At 47.9% G+C, this 19,971-nt stretch overlaps 2 protein-coding genes and 1 long non-coding RNA gene across 6 annotated transcripts in view; 1 reads left to right on the top strand and 2 right to left on the bottom strand.

Annotated features, from left to right (window-relative positions):
- The window catches only part of LOC308470520, a 215,454-nt gene that overhangs the window by 69,634 nt on the left and 125,849 nt on the right, over positions 1 to 19,971 (bottom strand). The gene's annotated exons all lie outside the window — the stretch shown is intronic.
- SAV1 (salvador family WW domain containing protein 1) lies at positions 388 to 13,210 on the top strand. Its single transcript, XM_080991793.1, has 5 exons — positions 388 to 554; positions 4,478 to 4,924; positions 9,468 to 9,738; positions 10,694 to 10,837; positions 12,126 to 13,210. Exons 1-5 carry the CDS (start codon positions 461 to 463, stop codon positions 12,328 to 12,330), a joined length of 1,161 nt encoding a protein of 386 aa, XP_080847919.1. The 5' UTR covers positions 388 to 460; the 3' UTR covers positions 12,331 to 13,210.
- The window catches only part of ATL1 (atlastin GTPase 1), a 47,139-nt gene continuing 42,692 nt past the window's right edge, over positions 15,525 to 19,971 (bottom strand). For 2 of the 4 annotated variants that reach the window (XM_080980275.1, XM_080980276.1), the window contains exons 13-14: positions 18,807 to 18,821; positions 15,525 to 16,377 (exon numbers count right to left, since the gene is read on the bottom strand). In XM_080980275.1, the coding sequence (XP_080836401.1) occupies positions 16,264 to 16,377; positions 18,807 to 18,821 (129 nt within the window). In that variant the 3' untranslated portion in view covers positions 15,525 to 16,263. The remainder of the gene's footprint in view (positions 16,378 to 18,806; positions 18,822 to 19,971) is intronic. The other 2 variants (XM_080980278.1, XM_080980277.1) reach the window with 1 other exon arrangement.

The raw sequence follows: 19,971 nt of genomic DNA, 5'->3' as shown, positions 1-19,971 counted from the left end.
ACTGTACAGTATAATCCCGCAGCAGCTGGGCGCAGAGCAGTCCTCCTCCCTGCCGCGGGGGGCGCTGTTCCTCGGAGCCCTCCGTCCTCTCTGCGCCGCCGCCGCCGCGCCCTCTCCGTCCTCCTCCTCCTCCTCCTCGGGGCCCCTTTTCGGCGCTTGCCTTCCCAGCGGCCCTCGCGCGGGCCAGCCAATCGGGCGGCGCCGGGGCGGTGGGCGTGGCCAGAAAGTTTCCTCGGCTGCCTGAGGGGCTGCGTGAGGCGCTGAGGGGAAAGCGAGGAAGGGGGCCGGGAGGGCGGCGGGGCGGCGGGGCGGGCGTGGCTGTTGGCGGCCCCTCCCCGAAAGGCCCCCACCCCGCGTCTTGACCCCCATGGCGCCCCTCCGGGAGGGGCCCGGCTCCGGGGGCGGCGCGGCGGGCTGAGGGGGGGAGGGGGAGGGGCGTCGGAGGGGGGAGGGGGAGGGGATGCTGTCCCGGAAGAAAACGCGCGCCGAGCTCTCCAAACCGGGCGAGGTGCAGGGCAAGTACGTGATCAAGGAGACCAGCCCTTTGCTCCGCAGTGAGTGCGCAAGCCCTTCCTCCCCCCGAGGCGGGTGGTTTGGGGTGGGGGTGGGGGTCAAATTAACCGGGGGGGGGCCGCAATTCAGTACCGACATCACCTGGTCTCCAGAGGGGAAGGAGCTGCCGGGGGGGGGGGAGAGGCTGGGTGCTAACTTGATTAAAATACAGCGGTACCTCCACTAACCCAGAAATATTACCTCGGGTTAAGAACTTTGCTTCAGGATGAGAACAGACATCGTGCTCCAGCGGCGCGGCAGCAGCAGGAGGCCCCATTGGCTAAAGTGGTGCTTCAGCTTAAGAACAGTTTCTTTCTTTTTTTTCTTCTTTTTTTTTAAATGATATTTATTGAGGTTTCCAATAAAAAGAACACATCAATAAAGAATTAAAAAGAAAAAGAAAAAGAACAGTTTCAGGTTAAGAACGGACCTCTGGAACGAATTAAGTACTTAACCCGAGGTACCACTGTATGACATCACCTGGCCCCACCTGGTCTCCAGAGGGGAAGGAGCTGCCTGGTGGGGGGAGAGGCTGGATTCTAACCTGATTAAAATACAGCGGTACCTCAGGTTACAGACTCCACTAACCCAGAAATAGTGCTTCAGGTTAAGAACTTTGCTTCAGGATGAGAACAGAAATTGTTCTCCGGGGGCGCAGCAGCAGCAGGAGGCCCCATTGGCTAAAGTGGTCCTTCAGGTTAAGAACAGTTTCAGGTTAAGAACGGACCTCCGGAACGAATTAAGTACTTAACCTGAGGTACCACTGTATCGACATCACCTGGCCCCACCTGGTCTCCAGAGGGGAAGGAGCTGCCTGGTGGGGGGAGAGGCTGGGTGCTAACCTGATTAAAATACAGCGGTACCTCAGGTTACAGACTCTGCTAACCCAGAAATAGTACCTCGGGTTAAGAACTTGGCTTCAGGATGAGAACAGAAATCGTGCAGCGGTGGCACAGCAGCAGCAGGAGGCCCCATTAGCTAAAGCACGCCTCTAGTTAAGAACAGTTTCAGGTTAAGAACTTGGCTTCAGGATAAGAACAGAAATTGTTCTCCAGTGGCGCAGCAGCAGGAGGAGGCCCCATTGGCTAAAGTGGTGCTTCAGGTTAAGAACAGTTTCAGGTTAAGAACGGACCTCTGGAACGAATTAAGTACTTAACCCGAGGTACCACTGTATCAACATCACCTGGCCCCACCTGGTCTCCAGAGGGGAAGGAGCTGCCTGGGGGGGGGAGAGGCTGGGTGCTAACTTGATTAAAATACAGCGGTACCTCAGGTTACAGACTCCGCTAACCCAGAAATAGTACCTCGGGTTAAGAACTTGGCTTCAGGATGAGAACAGAAATCGTGCAGCGGCGGCAGAGCAGCAGCAGGAGGCCCCATTAGCTAAAGCACGCCTCTAGTTAAGAACAGTTTCAGGTTAAGAACTTGGCCCCACCTGGTCTCCAGAGGGGAAGGAGCTGCCTGGTGGGGGGGGGAGGCTGGGTGCTAACCTGATTAAAATATTGAGGGGGGGGGGACAGGTAAGCCCCACCTACCCAGGGGCAGATGTAGGTGTGGTGAGGCCGTGGCTGGACCTAACAGTCAAGGGTCCCTTTAAGCTACTGGAGGTAATGGGGCCCTTTCTATGCCCAGCTGTCCTTTGCCAATAACAAATGGTCGCTGTTTTTTGTGTTGAATATATTATGCCATATGTCTAGTTACAGGTAGGTAGCCGTGTTGGTCTGCCATAGTCGAAACAAAATAACAATAATAAAAAAATTCCTTCCATTAGCACCTTAGAGACCAACTAAGTGTGTTATTGGTATGAGTTTTCGTGTGCATGCACACGAAAGCTCATACCAATAACATACTTAGTTGGTTTCTAAGGTGCTACTGGAAGGATATTTATTTATTTATTTATTTATTTAGTATATGCTATAGGGTAATTTATGGACCTAATAGGTATCTAAAGCCATTTGCACATAACAAGTAGGAGCCTGCACAACACAAAACACTGTTGCTGTATGTAGGCTTTATTTTTATTTTTTTTAACTTTATATTTTGGAAATGTACATCCAGTTTTTTCCCCTTTAAATTTTTTTGGGGCCCCCAAGAGAGTGGGGCCCTAAGCTAGAGCTTGTTTAGCTTATACGTAAATCCAGCACTGACCCCACTCCCACATAATCGATCTCAAAGACGCACCCCATTTAAATGGTCACGTGCTTTGGGGAGGGCTGGCCCCCCTCACATATTTTATTTGGGGGTGAAGGGACCTCGGCCCCTAGGAGCTGGCTGCTATAGCTTGGGAGTGTTCTCCCCTCTTCCCCATGAATCATTTTTATTACTGCATTTACATCCCACTTTTTCCTCGAAGGAGCTCAAGGCGGCATATACCTGGTTCTCCCCCCCCCCCATTTAATCCCCACAACCCTGCGAGGCAGGTGATGCTGCATCGTAGATGGAAAGGGGAACTTCCCCAGCAGCGGCAGCAGCACCAAGGGGCCATCTGGCCCAAAGAGCTGCCGCCGCTGCAGTACAGGGATGGGTGCAGCTGGAGCAGCCATGGCAAGTGGCCACCCAATGCCTGTGGATCATAAACCTCCAACAGAGGAGAGCCCATCCCCTTCCCATCCTAGGAAACTGTGGACACCCAAGGGCTCATTAGCCCCCTCCTCCAGTCCAAAGAAAGCATCCATAGCAGGTGACCGTCCAGCCCCTCAGCACAAAAAAAACTCCCATGAAGGGGTGTGTGCATGAATGACTTCAATCTGTGGTGGTGTGTGGGTTTATTGTTGGGGGCAGTATGGAGACCAGAGTTTGCACCGGCACTCGGAAGATTCAGGTTGCAACCGTAGCCCTGCTAAATTCAGTGGGGTTTGTTCCCAGGTTAAAGGAGGGTTCTGGTTATCTGCAGTGTTTAGCACCTGTTTTGAATGTGTTGCAACAGTTAAAAGGAGTTAGGAATTCTGAACGAGGAAGGGAGCTGAAGGTGAACACGTGTATGTGCACACACATGTAAATGGAAACACAGCCTTGTGGCACCTTAAACCCCACCACACATATTTATGGCATGAACATCTAGTGGATAGACCCTGTGCTTTGTGCCTGACGTTCAATCCTAAGTTGGCACACATGGGTGCAGGGCAGGCAGGCAGTGGGGGACAGAGAGGAGGGAAACCAGAGGGGAGCAAGGTGCAGAAGGGCAGTTTTCCCTCCCTAAAAACCAAGTAGTGAGCATGGTAACACATACATCCTGCTACTGGAAGGCAGAGCCACCTCAACTGTCACTATTTTGATTTTTTGTACTTTTCACCGTAGGTTTGTTTTGCATTTGATTTCCCTTTGTATTTTTTCCATTATTCATTTACATACATACATACAACCCCAGTGTAATTTACACCATAGGGCAGGGTTAGCCACATAATGTGGTGTCCTCCAGATGTTTCAGACAACAGTGACCATCATTCCTGGCTATTGGCCTTGCTGCCTTAGACTGATGGGAGTTGTAGTTTCCAGCATCTGGAGATCACCACATTGGCAGCTAATGGAACGGGGTGAAGGAGGTTCCAGGGGACAGGGCTGGGAGATATTTTGGGGGCCAAGGACTTGCCTTACCCTAGTGGAAAGCTATTGGGGACCACATTCTAGTTGTATCCTGAAAACTGCTTGACTACTTTTTGGATATTTGCAAGAAGAGATTTCTGCCAAGATATTTCCCCTCTGCTTTGAACCTGTTTATTTATGGAACTTACTAACCACTTCCTAGATGAAATGCCTCCCAAAGTCAGTGTACAATAAAATCCTGTGAAGAGAATTGTTACTGCCTCACCCAGTTTCAATTCTGCCTCACCCAGACACATAGTAATTTTTAAAAATTCAATGAAATAATGTGCCTACTTTGACCATGCTGAGGCTTTTCAATTTTTACTGCAATGCTCTGTTGCAGATCTGATGCCTTCATTCATCCGTCATGGTCCAACCATTCCAAGACGAACAGATCTCTGCCTTCTGGACCTGGGTTCTTCTGCCTACGCTGCGGGTGGGGATGGAGCAGTTTCCAGAAACCAGAGCTTCCTTCGGACTCCAGTGCAGAGGCCCCCTCACGAGATAGTGAGGCGGGAAAGCAACAGACTCTCTGCCCCTTCCTACCTTGCCAGGAGCCTGGCTGACGTCCCGCGGGAATATGGCGTATCTTCCCAGTCCTTTTTAACAGAGGCAAACTCTGTAACTGAAAACGGCGATGCCGGATCCCGTCACTATTATGACCACCACTTTTACAATGGTCAGAGACGGCACCAGCTGGGGGATCATGGGCAGGAGGAATACAGATACTATGAAAATAACACAGACCTTGCCCAAAGGATGTCACAGAATCAGGGAAGGCATAGTTCAGGCAAGTATCTGAGCTTATTTTCCAGAATTGGCCATTCCGAAGTACAGCTTATGTGTGTACATGTGTCATACTGGTGGCAGTAAACAAGGATCTATGTGTGCATAAATACCTTTCAGCATCTCAAGCTGCCTTGAAGAGAGTGGAACTATTGGTCCATATAGGTCATTATTGTAAGGTGTGGGGATTTTTCTTCCAATCATGTTCCAGAAGCTCCTCCTCAGAAAGAAACCAAGCTGTCTGCTGACTTCTGAGGCAAGGCCATGGGAGCATTCACAAATGCCTGGTGACCTGTGTGTGTTTCTGTGTTGTCTTCTCGAAGGGTAATTCTGTGAATGGTTTTTAAATACAGCCAGGGCAATGTTTGCAAACTTGCAATTTGCAGGAAAAGGAACGTGGGCGAGAGAGATGGAAAAACACAGACCTTTTTTATATGCAGTTGAAATGTTGAGCGTTATCTTAGTTTCCTCAGAAAACTGGTGATTTTGTTCTTGAATTGAAGAGTGAGGGGGCATTTGGCCTTTGAAGTCGAGTGAGAAGACATCAGATGTTTGCCTTGGAATGTGACTCTTCCTGGGCGTGACAGCATTCCGGATCACATTTTTCATGTGGTTTACTTGTGTTTACTGAAGGAAGCTCATCAGACAAAGTGAAATTCTTGAGTAGCGCTTGTGGAATCGCAGTACTGGGCACAGCATAAAGACTCTCAAGCTCTAAAATGTGGTATTTATGTTGTAAACATAAACAGATCAATATGTAAGCATGTCATACTTTCCCCCAGTTTCCTTGGTTATGAAACGCATTGCAGTCAAGTTGACCATCTTGCGCAGATTGCAGAGCGGGAAAATAAATCTGCAGGCAGGAATGTCAAAACTTTAGGGTTACTGACCTCAAATATGAAACTCCGCTTTTGAGAAGGAGATTCTTTTCTCTCAGAAGGCTTTTTATTATTATTAGAAGAAGAAGAGAGGCTGAGCTCCAAAGAGTTAGAGACTGGTTCTGTGCTGTGGAAAATTAAATGCCTGTGCATTTGACTGTTCTATAATGTTTAATTTTGGTTTGTTTTAGGAATGATACTTGGTGTATATAGCTTATTCAGATTAGCAGGGGGGAATGTCGAGTCTGCAAACCAAATAACCCCTATCTGTTTCCTGTGGCCTCCATTAATCTGCCACCCCACCAAACTCCTGCTGATTGGCAGGAGAGAAGTTTTTGAAGAACATGAGCTCATAGGCCTCTGCTGGTGGGAGTGGCTTGGTTGTGGAAATGGAGTTGGAAGCTGCTAGGCTGCCTGGCTGCCAGCCACCTTGGAGTGTACATGATGGCAGAGAGGGGGAAAGCCAAGCCACAGATGACGCAGCTTCTTGAAGGCCTTCACTTAAAGCAGTTTGTTGGCATGAGAGACAGTAATATGCTCTAGTGAGGTAGCAGGAGGCTGTGCTGGATGGGAGATTTGGGATGCAAGCCCCACATTTAAGGAAAGGAAATTTCCTTTTAGAGGAAGGAGTAGGTTGTTGTGTTTTAGCGTTGGCTGAAGCAATTGTGTATGAGCGGGCAACAATTTGGCTTTGACGGCAGCTGAAAAATTATAGGTCTACTCCAAAGAAACACAGAACAGGTTAGAAGTCAATGAGGAAGCAAAGGGAAAGGGCTGCAGCTGGAGCTTGCTGGAGACAGACTGGGGTGTGTGGTGATCCCATTAAAGACATTCTTGGAAAAGTGTCTTATCCGGATCCATTGCATTCGGATGCAGCACCAAAACTGACTTCTTCACGTGGTTGGTGACCTTTGTTCAGAGGGGGCAGGGAGAGTGCAGCCCTTTTGGTTCTTCTTGACCACAACTTTCAATACTGTCGACCAAGCCATGCTCCTGGAGCAGCTCCCGAGTCTGAGAACTTAGAATCATAGAATCATAGAGTTGGAAGAGACCACAAGGGCCATCGAGTCCAACCCCCTGCCAAGCAGGAAACACCATCAGAGCTCTCCTGACATATGGTTGTCACGCCTCTGCTTAAAGACCTCCAAAGAAGGAGACTCCACCACACTCCTTGGCAGCAAATTCCACTGTCGAACAGCTCTTACTGTCAGGAAGAACTTGTGGGCACTTGGTTAAAATGGTTCCATTCCGGCCTTTGAATCTGGTTTCAGATTGTAACAGTTGGGGGTCTACCGCTTGGGAGCTTGTTTTTACAGTTCCCCAAAGGTTTATCTTGCCCCTCTGCATGGAGCCACTGGGAGGCGTCATCAGAGTATTTGGAGTGACATGTCAGCTACTATACTGATGATACCCACAACTATCTCTTGGTGCATCTGAATCAGGAGAAGCAGTGGTAGTGGAGGTGGTAATGGGCTGGTTGTGGACCAATAAATTGAAGTTGAATCCAGCCAAGATTGAAGCACAGTCTCTTGCAGGTTCTTGAGCCTAGGAATTTGGGAGATGGCTAGTTCCCTTCAGGGTTGCAGTGCTCTCGGTGGAAAAGGCTATTTCAAGCTACAGTTGGTTCACCATCTCAGAAGCTGCAACTTGTGCAAGATGCAGCAACAAGGCTGCTGGCAAATGTTTCTAGCTGGGTACGTACCACACCGGTTTTGGAAGAGAAACCTTAGGAAGAACTTTCTGACAGTAAGAGCTGTTCGATAGTAGACTACCTGGGAAGGTGGTGGACTCTCCTTCCTTGGAGGTTTTTAAGCAAGAGGTCCAGGATGCTTGAGCTGTGATTCCTGCATTGCAGGGGGTTGGACCAGATGACTCTTACGGTCCCTTCCAACTCTACCGTTCTACGAATCTGTGACCTGCATTGGTTGCCAATTCACTACTGAGTCCGGTTTAAAGATGCTAACATTGAAATATGAAGCCCCAAATACAGTGGACCTTCTGGATACAAAATTAATTCGTTCTGGGGGGTCCATGCACACCCCGAAAAACCCGTATCCAGAGGCACCACTTCTGCGCACATGCGCAGTGCGATAGAGCGCTTCTGTGCATGCGCGAGTGGCAAAACCTGGAAAAATACTTCCCGGTTTACCGCTTTCGCAACCCGAAGTTTACGTTACTTGAGAATAATGTAACCCGAGGGTCTGCTGTATCTGAAAGAGTGCCTTCTCCCAAATGAATCTGTTTGCGTATTAAGGTCAGCAGGGAAAGCTCTGTTGGTAGCACTGCTACTCTCTGTCATTTGAGGGGCAGTAGCACTTGGGAGGGAATGACCTCCCCTCTTACGCCCATCACTCTATGCTTTCCAACAGTTGGTCAAGATGCACCTCTTTACCCAGGCCTCCCCCCCCCCTCCACTGCTGTGCACTGTATTCACACGAACCATTCAGGCCTCCTGCTTGTTCACATCAGGGCTGTGGAATGCCAGCTCTACAAGCCAAATAGTTTTCATCTGCTTCCCCTGGGCCCCTTTATCTTTCTCTCCTCCCCACCATTGAGGGATCATAGCTGAAAAGCACAGCACATGCTTTGCATGCCGAAAGTCACAGGTTCAGTCCCTGGCATCTCCAGCTGGAAAGACCTGGTAGGAAGTGATGTGCAAGGCATCTGCCTGCATTGAGAGCTGGAAGGTTGCTGCCTGCCAGAGTAGGTGAACCCAGTGGTCTTGATACAGATAGGTAGCCGTGTTGGTCTGCCATAGTCAAAATAAAAAAATCCTTCCAGTAGCACCTTTAAGACCAACTAAGTTAGTTCTTGGTATGAGCTTTCGTGTGCAAGCACACTTCTTCAGACCACACCAGTGGTCTTGAGTCAGTGTAAGACAGCTTGCCATGTTCCCAGGCAGCCTTGCCTCTTAAGCAGGGCTTAATTCATACCTAGAGAACGCCCTCCCACTTCCATAATCTGTCTCTTGATTTATTGGGAGGCTGGGGCTGAAAACTTGAGGCTTTCATTCCAACATTTGCTCTTGGATGTCCTGGGAAACAGATTACACAATCAAGAACCATCTTTTTTTCTGATAAGCAGCCGTGTTATGCAATAGCTATGGGTCAAGTGTCTGTGTTTTGTCAGTCTTGAAAACATGGAATACTTCCCAATTTGAACTTCTTTGAATACTGCTCTTTCAACTGCTTATCCCCTTATCTGGCTTGGCATGTCTGTTATGTTTTGGGGTATGTTTTGATAGTTGCTATCTTCACTCTGCCTTCCATGATACCGAGTCTTCCCATTTTAAAAAGTTCTCTTTGGAGAATAGCCTTCTGTTCTGGGAGGCTGGGTCTTATGTGTACAAACCTGTGCTGAAGTGAGCTGGGATTTAGTAGCCATGTGGCACGGAGGCAGCTCCCCAACTACTTCTGACTTTACTAGCTAATGAACTTCTGCAAGCAAAAGGAGTATGTTGCATAGAAAGCATCAGTGCTCTCTCAAGGCAGGAATGTTTGTGAGAGGAAACGATAAATCTAGTCACTGAGAAGGGGGTGTATTGTGGAATTGATGACAATCTTTTGCTGCTTTTCTGAGGAAAAGAAGTTGTGTAACTTTGTAAGAAACCTGTTAAATGAGTGTCTGCTTTACTGATGCTGTTGTGGGTTGTTTTTCCCCCCCCTCCAGGCATCGGGCGGGTGGCTGCTACATCGTTAGGAAACTTAACAAACCACAGTTCGGAAGATTTACCTCTCCCTCCTGGCTGGTCTGTGGACTGGACTCTTAGAGGAAGGAAATACTACATAGACCATAACACCAACACGACACACTGGAGTCACCCACTTGAGCGAGAGGGGCTGCCTCCAGGGTGGGAGCGTGTGGAATCAGCTGAGTTTGGTGTGTACTACGTCGACCACATCAATAAAAGAGCACAGTACAAACACCCCTGTGCCCCCAGGTAAGTTGTCTGTGGGCTTCCCTTGGGAGTTTCAACCAATGCCTTAGGCTGCAGTTCTGTGACCACTTACCTGGGACTTATCCCCATTGAACTCTGTCAGGCCTCTGAATAACCCTGTAAGAGAATGAACCTCAAATGCCTTACTGCTAGCACGCATGAAGGACTTTCACTGGTTTCCAGCTCCTAAGGAAGAGTGGAAAAGAACGCAACATCAGATCACCAATCGCAGAACTTTGAGCCTCCATTAGCAAAGTCTGCCAAGGGTAGATGACAGAGCACACAACACATAGGTAGTACTCAGCACTTGCTCTCTCCTTCCATGACAGGCAGCGCAGAGCCATTGTCTGCTTAAATCCTTAGTTTTTCTGGCTTCTCACCTGTTGAGACACACCCCAGAGACATGGCTAATCCCAGACTGGCAGATACAAGAATTTATACTACAAATGCATTGGTGTTCGTCTAAGTGGTGGAATTCGCAAGATTTAACACACCCACCTTTTAAACATAGATAAGCTTTGTGGCACAGATCTCTCCATCCAAATCTGATAGAATAAACTCCCAAGTATGGGTATGTGTGCTTTGAAGTTGGCTTTCAAGAGTGTCGTCAAGCTGTATTCAGTCAAATCGTTGCACCAGCACTAGCCAGCACAGGGATTCCTTTTAACGCAGTGGGACTTCCCTCCTCTCTTCCCCCCTGCACCCTTCCCAGATTAGCCCTGGAGAGTTGGGGGAACTCCAATACAACCTTTTGTATCAAAGTATGGGTTGATCCCTGGGCTGGCACTGTTGTGCCTTGCTCCCCATTTCCTAAATCAGGAACACCAAAAAAAAAACCCAAAAAACCTGCAATGGGAATTTGCTCACTCCAAGTTTCTGCACCCCAGCCTAAGAGAGCTGCTGTTACCATTTTTGGTGTTGAAGTGACTCGTTTGATCTTTGCTGTATCTCTGTGCAGCGTTCCCCGTTACGATCAACCACCTCCGATGACATATCAGCCACAGCCAGCCGAGAGGAGCCAGCCTATCCTTGTGCCTGCGAATCCATACCACACTGCGGAGATCCCAGATTGGCTGCAGGTCTATGCCAGGGCTCCTGTAAAGTGAGCATTAAGCACTTGTCTTATGAACTTCGAATTTTTATTTCTGCCCAGTGGTGGGCAATTCATTGACTATAAGCCTGTATTTTTTAAAAAATGGAGGCATATTGTTTGGGACATCTTGAATGTATCCAGAACGTTAAGCTTAAGTTTGTGTAGCATCTTAAAAATAAATGATATGCTCTTAATATAATCGGTATTGGCTGGTTATCCAAAGTAGCATAAGAACATAAGACCTCTGGATTAGACCAGAGGTTCATCTTGTCCAGAATCCTGTTCTCACAGTGGCCTGTTTTAAGGTAATGTCCAGAAAATTCCTTGTTATTGTTGTCTACTGGCCAGGAGGGCTCTGTTGTGCCTCCACCGTCAGAGACAGCAATGCTTCTTAATACCAGTTGCTGGAATCCACAGGAAGGGAGGGAGAATGTCCTTGTGCTCAGTAATAATAATAATTTATTATTTGTACCCCGCCCATGTGCCTGGGTTTCCCCAGCCACTCTGGGCGGCTTCCACAAAGACCAAAAATACACTAAGATGTCACACATTAAAAACTTCCCTGAACAGGGCTGCCTTAAGATGTCTTCTGAATGTCAGGAAGTTGTTTATCTCTTTGACATCTGATGGGAGGGCGTTCCACAGGGCGGGCGCCACCACCAAGAAGGCCCTCTGCCTGGTTCCCTGTAACTTTGCTTCTCGCAGAGAGGGAACCGCCAGAAGGCCCTCAAAGCTGGACCTCAGCGTCTGGGCAGAATGATGGGGGTGGAGACGCTCCTTCAGGTATACTGGGCCGAGGCCGTTTAGGGCTTTAAAGGTCAACACCAACACTTTGAATTGCGCTTGGAAACGTACTGGGAGCCAATGTAGGTCTTTCAAGACCGGTATTATGTGGTCTCGGCGACTGCCCCCAGTCACCAGTCTAGCTGCCGCATTCTGGATTAGTTGTAGTTTCTGGGTCACCTTCAAAGGGAGCCCCATGTAGAGCGCATTGCAGTGGTCCAAGCGGGAGATAACTAGAGCATGCACCACTCTGGCGAGACAGTCCGTGGGCAGTCCGTGTCCCAAAAACAGTACTTCTGTCTTGTCAGGATTCAACCTGCTTCCAAGTTTTTCTCATGACAGGAGGCTGGGTTAGATGGGCCAGGCTCTGATCCAACAGGCTCTTATTTATTTATTAAATTTGTGCACTGCCCTTCACCCGAACATCTCAGGGCGGTTTGCAGCATAAAGCTCTCCTTATTTTTATCCAGTGCTCGCTCAGTCGTTTACGTTGTTCTCTTGTCTCTTGCAACAGATACGACCACATCTTGAAGTGGGAGCTCTTCCAGTTGGCTGACCTGGATACATACCAGGGGATGCTGAAGCTGCTTTTCATGAAGGAACTGGAGCGGATCGTGAAGCTGTACGAAGCCTACCGCCAGGCTCTGCTCACTGAGCTGGAGAACCGCAAGCAGAGGCAGCAGTGGTATGCCCAGCAGCAGCACGGCAAGAACTTCTGAGCTCCTTCCCTTTCGCAGCGGACTCTGAGGGCTCTTGGAATCTGAGGGGACTCTTTAAAAAAAAAAGGAAAAATCGTGAACAAGTGCTTTGGTTAAAAAGGCAGCTTCTCTCTTGTTGATCTTGCACCTTTTGTAATTACCTTCTTGTGTATCATGTTTATTGAATACAAAAGATGTTTGTTATATTGTATAAAGAAAGTTAGTTTCTTATTCTGAGAGCCAGTGTGGTGGGAAAATTCAAGAAAAGCCACGTTTTATATTATTATTATTTTGTCTAGCAACGGTTTTTTCTAGCAACGGTTGTACCTTGGAGAAGAAATTTTATTTTCGAATGATGTCAGTGCGAGAAGCGCCCTGAAAGTTAGATGAAGCCTGTTTGCTGCCTTCCGGCTGCTGATCTTGCGGGCTGCCTTGCCTCCAGGGGAAAAGGAGGTTCTGCTTTTCTGCGGCAGCTCTGTGGCTGTGGACACAGCTTTAATATGCAAAAGGTCCACATGATCTTCCATTATAAAAACATTGCAAAAATACAGTTCTGTTGGACCCTAGCAATGAATAAACGACTGCCTTATTTTGACTGTTGAGCTCATCCTTCTAGTTTGCTGCAGATCCTCTCAGGAGCGTTTTGCCATATGCAGGCTGGCGCAAGTGGGCTGCGTTGAAAAGCAACTGGAGAACCGAGCCGCCTGCCTTAGCCATTTGGAGAAAGTCTCACCCTAATCAAACCAGCAAGGAACGATTTTGTGAAAACTTCCATCCAGTGGTAAAGTTGCCTTTGTATCTCATTTCACATTTTGATCTGTCATCTTGCAATGTGTATGAAAGTTCTGTAACATCTGTGTCCTGTAAATCTCAGCAATCAAATAAACTTGTTTTTGTTTAAGTGGCTGGAACAAATTTATCTCTGGTTTCCACATGACACTAAGCTGCGGTTGAACGCTGCCTAGTGGCCTAACCATGGTTTAACTTGCTGCTAACAAACCACAGGCTGAAGACATGGCTTGTTGCTGGCTTAGGGACCCTGGCTTGTTTTAAGCATGGCTTGGCATTGTGTGGAAACCCAGTAGCACCCTTACTTAACCATGGTTTGTTGTCCTTGCTCAGATTGCTTGTTGTTGTTTAGTCATTTAGTCGTGTCCGACTCTTTGTGACCCCCTGGAGCAGAGCACGCCAGGCCCTCCTGTCTTCCACTGCCTCCCGCACTTTGGTCAAACTCATGCTGGTAGCTTCCAGAACACTGTCCCACCATCTCGTCCTCTGTCGTCCCCTTCTCCTTGTGCCCTCCATCTTTCCCAACATCAGGGTCTTTTCCAGGGAGTCCTCTCTTCTCATGAGGTGGCCAAAGTATTGGAGCCTCAGCTGCAGGATCTGTCCTTCCAGTGAGCACTCAGGGCTGATTTCCTTCAGAATGGATACGTTTGATCTTCTTGCAGTCCATGGGACTCTCAAGAGTCTCCTCCAGCACCATAATTCAAAAGCATCAGTTCTTCAGCGATCAGCCTTCTTTATGGTCCAGCTTTCACTTCCATACATCACTACTGGGAAAACCATAGCTTTTACTATACGGACCTTTGTTGGCAAGGTGATGTCTCTACTTTTTAAGATGCTGTCTAGGTTTGTCATTGCTTTTCTCCCAAGAAGCAGGCGTCTTTTAATTTTGTGGCTGCTGTCACCATCTGCAGTGATCATGGAGCCCAAGAAAGTAAAATCTCTCACTGCCTCCATTTCTTCCCCTTCTATTTGCCAGGAGGTGATGGGACCAGTGGCCATGATCTTCGTTTTTTTAATGTTGAGCTTCAGACCATATTTTGCGCTCTCCTCTTTCACCCTCATTAAAAGGTTCTTTAATTCCTCCTCACTTTCTGCCATCAAGGTTGTGTCATCTGCATATCTGAGGTTGTTGATATTTCTTCCGGCAATCTTAATTCCAGCTACGGATTCATCCAGCCCATATAAGTTTGCTACTAAGGCTCAAGCCAAAAGCAGACTGAAAACAAACCATGGGTTAGCATTGGGGACAAATGAGGCCACTGTTTTGTTACCTACTAGAGTGGCTAGTGCCTGTTAAGGGCAAACAGGCAGAATCGTGGGATTGTTTGTCCAGACAAACACACATGCTGATCCCATGCTTGGGTGAAGTAATTTGCTTTCTAGCCCTTAAAGTTGGAAGGTTATAGGACAGAAACTGACCATGTTCTGGCACAATGAAGGCTATCTTACAACCTTTCCCTTGAAGGCGTACCATGTAATTCCCTGTTGAAGCTAAATGTACAGGCACTTTACTTTCCAAAAGTAATTTGAGCAGAGGCCTGCCACCTTGCAATGAGACTAATATTTGAGCTGTAGAAGGACAAGCACCTTTAATTGCAATTGGCGTTTAGCAGTGTGTGCGCTGAAGAATTGAGGACCCTGATCCAAATACAGTGGTACCTCGGGTTAAGAACTTAATTCATTCCGGAGGTCTGTTCTTAACCTGAAATACTTTAGCTAATGGGGCCTCCCGCTGCCACCACGCCACAATTTCTGTTCTCATCCTGAAGCAAAGTTCTTAACTTGAGGTACTATTTCTGGGTTAGCGGAGTCTGTAACCTGAAGCGTCTGTAACCCGAGGTACCACTGTATGTCAAGAAGAAGAAGAAGAAGAGGAGTTTGGATTTGATATCCCGCCTTTCACTCCCTTTAAGGAGTCTCAAAGCGGCTAACATTCTCCTTTCCCTTCCTCCCCCACAACAAACACTCTGTGAGGTGAGTGGGGCTGGGAGACTTCAAAGAAGTGTGACTGGCCCAAGGTCACCCAGCAGCTGCATGTGGAGGAGTGGAGACTCGAACCCGGTTCCCCAGATTACGAGACTACCGCTCTTAACCACTACACCACACTACACCACACTGTCAAGAGGATTTTAGGTTTGCATTTCTTAAACTCTGGACTCCAAAACTTCTTTTAAAAAGCAGCTTGTAATATGTAATAGCTATTCAAAGCTGGAACCTGTTTGTTTTAGTACAGGTGGTTCAAAATACTTTTTGCTCCGGCTGAAGGGTCTATTGCATATACATACAGGTGCTTTCCTCTGATGCTGAAGGAAGCTCTGAAAGATGCAAAAGGTGACAGGATCATGTCCATCCAGTGCTTAGCATGTAATGGGAAGGAGACTGGGTTCAGTTGGGAGTAGGTGATAATGAATTAGGGACAAATGAGGTAATTGTCTTAGGAACCAAACTTTTAATTGACAATTAAATAATAAAAACTTGATACACTCTTTATGCACTAAACAAAAATATATACAGTGAAACTCTCAAATACATGTACAAAAAAAAATACTTCCCATCTCTTTTAACATACCATAGCAAAAGAAATATTCTTTGTAGCTTCTGAGAAGGCAGTCTTAAAGTGAATAAATTATGATTCACAGCTGCATGAAGGGAATGGTGTTAAATAAAAACCTCTTGAGTACAAATTTAAATATGTGAATGTGACATGGTGCCTCCTGAATAAGAGCCACATTCCTTTTCAGAATACTGGCCGTTGGATTAATGGCATGGGAGCTTGGATCCAGAGGAGGCTATGAATGCGTACTCGGGGATGGCAGGAGGCCACGATTGCAAAAGGAAGGTAGCAACCACTGCCTTCTCTGGCTCCAAACCTCAGTCTTGAAAAGTCCTGGGCCAGGGCCAAGTGTTCTGGAGAACCAAACCAGTAATGTATCTGCAGCAAAATTAAGTTTTAAGGAAACGAAAGTCATGCTGACTCAGTCCCCCTTCAAGCAGGGCATTGTCCAAATTAAAGCAGCCACACTTAAGCCATTGGTACAAGTGAATGGGTTATCTGTTTTCCTCCGTCTTCGTTTCAAGGAGTGGCAGAGTCTCGTACATGGATGCAAAATGATTAACATGTTTTAACGATGTGTTTTCATGCACCTCCGTGGAAAACAGCCGGGTTTACATTGTCTTCTTTTCCGTGCCTTCGGTGGGCTCAGCCTTCTGCGCCGTGGGGAAAGCGTGGTGATACAAATGTCTGTGTGTGGCAGCCGCACTGTAAAGTTTGTACAAAGCCTGCACACAAAAGCACAGAAAGGTTAGTGGAAAGGAGGGGGGTATGTTTTAAAAGATGCATTCAAAGCTCTGGAGGTGCACCTCGATTCTGCAAAAGTGCCAAAAAGTCCTACACTCTTGGCACTGGTGGCAGAATCCAGCTCTCCTTTTTTTAAAAAAAAATACAGTTTCAAGTCTGCATATATATGCTTTAGTGTTTGTGTGTGGCCAGATAATATTGCCAATGGCCAGGGATGCCGGTTTGCTTGGTCCCTGCAACCTTGCTCTTTCTATTGCTGGCAGAAACAAAATAATTAATGCAAAACATGAAAAGGTAAAGGGACCCCTGACCATTAGGTCCAGTCGTGGCCGACCCTGGGGTTGCAGTGCTCATCTTGCTTTATTGGCCGAGGGAGCCGGCGTCCAGCTTCCGGGTCATGTGGCCAGCAGGACTAAGCCGCTTCTGGCGAACCAGAGCCACGCACGGAAACGCCATTTACCTTCCCGCCAGAGTGGTACCTATTTATCTACTTGCACTTTGATGTGCTTTCGAACTGTTAGGTTGGCAGGAGCTGGGACCGAGCAACGGGAGCTCACCCCTTCGCGGAGATTCAAACTGCCGACCTTCTGATCGGCAAGTCCTAGGCTCTGTGGTTTAACCCACAGCGCCACCCGCGTCCCTATAAAAACATGAAAAAGTGCAACATAAATAGGGCAAAGCGAGCCAATCCATTATAATCTGCGTAACTGCTAGTAGCTGCAGAATTCTGTCCTTATTTGAGTTTGGGTTATAATGCACTCAATATTTTCAGCTACGGCGTGGAACCTGTTAGTTTGGCGCTCCAGCATCCTGCTGCCTATTTGCATGAGGCAGACCATCACAGTGGGCTAGGTTTAAGCTGCTAGAGATTATTCCTGCCTCTGCATGGTCTCCCAGCTGTCACTGTAATTCTAGGTGGGCTTCCCTTCTCAACAGCTTGGGTAGAATGCGCCAAGGAAGACAGGGGTTTCCCTTCAGCTAAAGGCAGGCACAGAACATGCCAGCCTAACACCACAGGTGTGGTAGGAGGGAGAGAGAACATGCCATAGTTTAGGATCGAGGCCCAGTTTATGGATCAGACATCTCATACTCTGCGCCACAATTCTCATTTCAGTGAAAACAGAAATACGGTTTTTGCACGGCAAGCTTCCCCAGATGCACCCGGGGTTCAGTCCCGCAAAAAGCCACCATCTCACACAAAGCAGCCCACTCAGCAAGCGTGGATTTTTAGATTTCAACTCGGAGTGCAACAGCCCTGAAATCAGGCAGTGCAAACCTGGTTGTGCTCGTGGCTGAGCCTAGGCTGAGAAAGGAATGATTTCACCCTGACTGAAGCGACATGGCCTACTGCCGTCAGGGTTAGCAAACAAGCAACCTCTTAACTGTGGTGCATAAGCATCTATCAGCGAATCCCAAAGGCAGAAAAAAGAGCTCGAGTGTCCTTAATCTGAACTTTTATTCTTAAAAGTTGTTCCTTGGTCCTCCTGCAATGTCCCCGGTTGTCACATTTTTCTGGGGTTTTCTGCAACAGCGTCTAAATGATTGCTAGAAACTTGCTAACTACCAAAAGCAACTAGAGTAGCCTTCCAAACCTGGTGCCCTCCTAATAATTTAGACTACATCTCCCATCAGTCCCAGCCAGCACAGTTCCAGCTGCTACTGCCAGAAGGCACCATGCACACTTATGGTTAACATGGGAAGGGCCTGCTGGATCAAGCCAATGGCCCACCAAGTCCAGCATCTTGTACTCACAGTGGCCAATCAAAGGCCTCTTCCGGCAAGCAGTTCTCCCCTCCTGTGGCTTCCAACATTCATAAGTATCGCTGCCTCCAATACACAATTTCAGCTTGGTTTCAGCTACCACTACCTGGGAACAGCAGTTCCCATTCAACGTTGAGCCTACCAGAGAACTTGAGCCCTCCAGGATCAGGCCAGCCAGAAGCTTGTTCAATGCTGCTGAAGGATCATAGGACGCTTTCTTATCAGAGCACTGTCAAAGTGGCTCTCCAGGCTTTCAGACAGGAGACAAACCTCAGCTTTACCTGGGAACTGGGAAGCTGGGGCCTTTTGTATGCAAGCAGAGCCTCTACCACCCAGCTATGGCCCTTACCCAAGGCCTGCCTAGAATTGCAGGAAGCAAGAAGGGAGGCTGTCAAGCCCTGGACAGGTCGTAGGAGATGCACGATGGGGCTGTGCAATCAACGCCCTGGGCCAAAAATTGTGCAGGAGGCGCGTCTTGCAAGCCAGGAAGTTCCGAAGCAAAGCAAGCCTACCTGCCTCTCCTTCCCCACTTGGACAAAGGAGACAGGAAGTTGAAGCATTTAAGCACCCCAAATATAGCACAGTTTGCACACACAGACGGACACTGGCAGAAGGGCAGCTGCTGCTACATAGAGAGTAATGGGCTTACCTCATTCGTATTTCCCTGCAGGTAAGGCAGTTGAAGGGGGAAAAAACACAAGGTGAGAGAAAGAAGACATGTGCAGTCTCCTCTAGACCTCTGTCCGCTTAAGGGCACCCTGGCGGAAAATTTTGACACCCCTTCCTCCATCCCCTCCCTGCTACCTGAACCCTTGTAAAGAGTCATGCCATCAGCCCAGGTTGCACAGCCTTCAGCCAGCCCTGTGCCTTCCGGGCAGGATTCGGACTACAACTCCCATCAGTCACAGCCAGCACAGCCGTATGATGCTGTAGCTGCTGGAAGCACAGCTGTGCTGCCTGGGGATGATGGGAGCTGTAGTCCAAACCATGCAGAAGGGCACCAGGGTTGGGGAATGGCTGACTGCACTGAAAACAGGCCTCCTGGCACAAATTCTGCCACCTTTTTCAATGGAGGTTTACTTTTATTTATTCTTGTTTTGGATTTTTTTTGTGGCCGCTATAGACTGTCATGGTGATTCCACTTTCAGGCATCTGATGCTTCAACTGTCAGGAAAGTCGGGAGACAACAATTTGTCAAATATACACAGATGTTATAAATACTTCTATTAGTTCTGGGCAAAGTTTTGTTGGCATTAATTTTGCAGCAGGTGTTGGTGGGCAGGCTTCTTTTTAAAAGTTCATTTTATCTTAGGCATAAATACAATGTGGTTGAGAACTACTACTTTTTTTAATGAGGAGAGGGATAACCCTCCCACACACAATATAAATAATAACCCCGGAGATTGTGTTCTACCATTGCAAAACATTTTCTCCAGGAACACAGACAGAGTTGGTGTGGCTTTTAAAGGGGGGCAAAGAATCTCTTGGCCACCTCTGACTTACGCCTAAGATGAAAATGCTTAGAAATTTGCTCCCCACCCTCCAAAAATTCAAAATATCTCCCCACCAACTCTCATGGGAGCAGAATGGGAAGTGGTGGGGAGGCATTTATTCCAGTTCTAATTTATACCCCAGCTTTTCAGGAGTCATGACCAAAAGCACATGAGCAACTGAACCGCTCTTGGTGTCTGAACTGAAAAGCGTTTTAGAAGCCTTTAATAAACATGAGACCTTCTGCATGCAAAGGATGTGCCCCTGACCCATAGCAGCTCCAACCTTTCAGACTGGAGTTTCACCCAGTGCCCCCTGGAGAT

The sequence above is a fragment of the Podarcis pityusensis genome (assembly GCF_964106645.2).
Source record: "Podarcis pityusensis genome assembly, chromosome: 1".
Lineage (NCBI taxonomy): Eukaryota > Metazoa > Chordata > Lepidosauria > Squamata > Lacertidae > Podarcis > Podarcis pityusensis.
The sequence above is the reverse complement of the archived record's forward strand: the minus strand, read 5'-3'. Positions and strand labels throughout refer to the sequence as shown.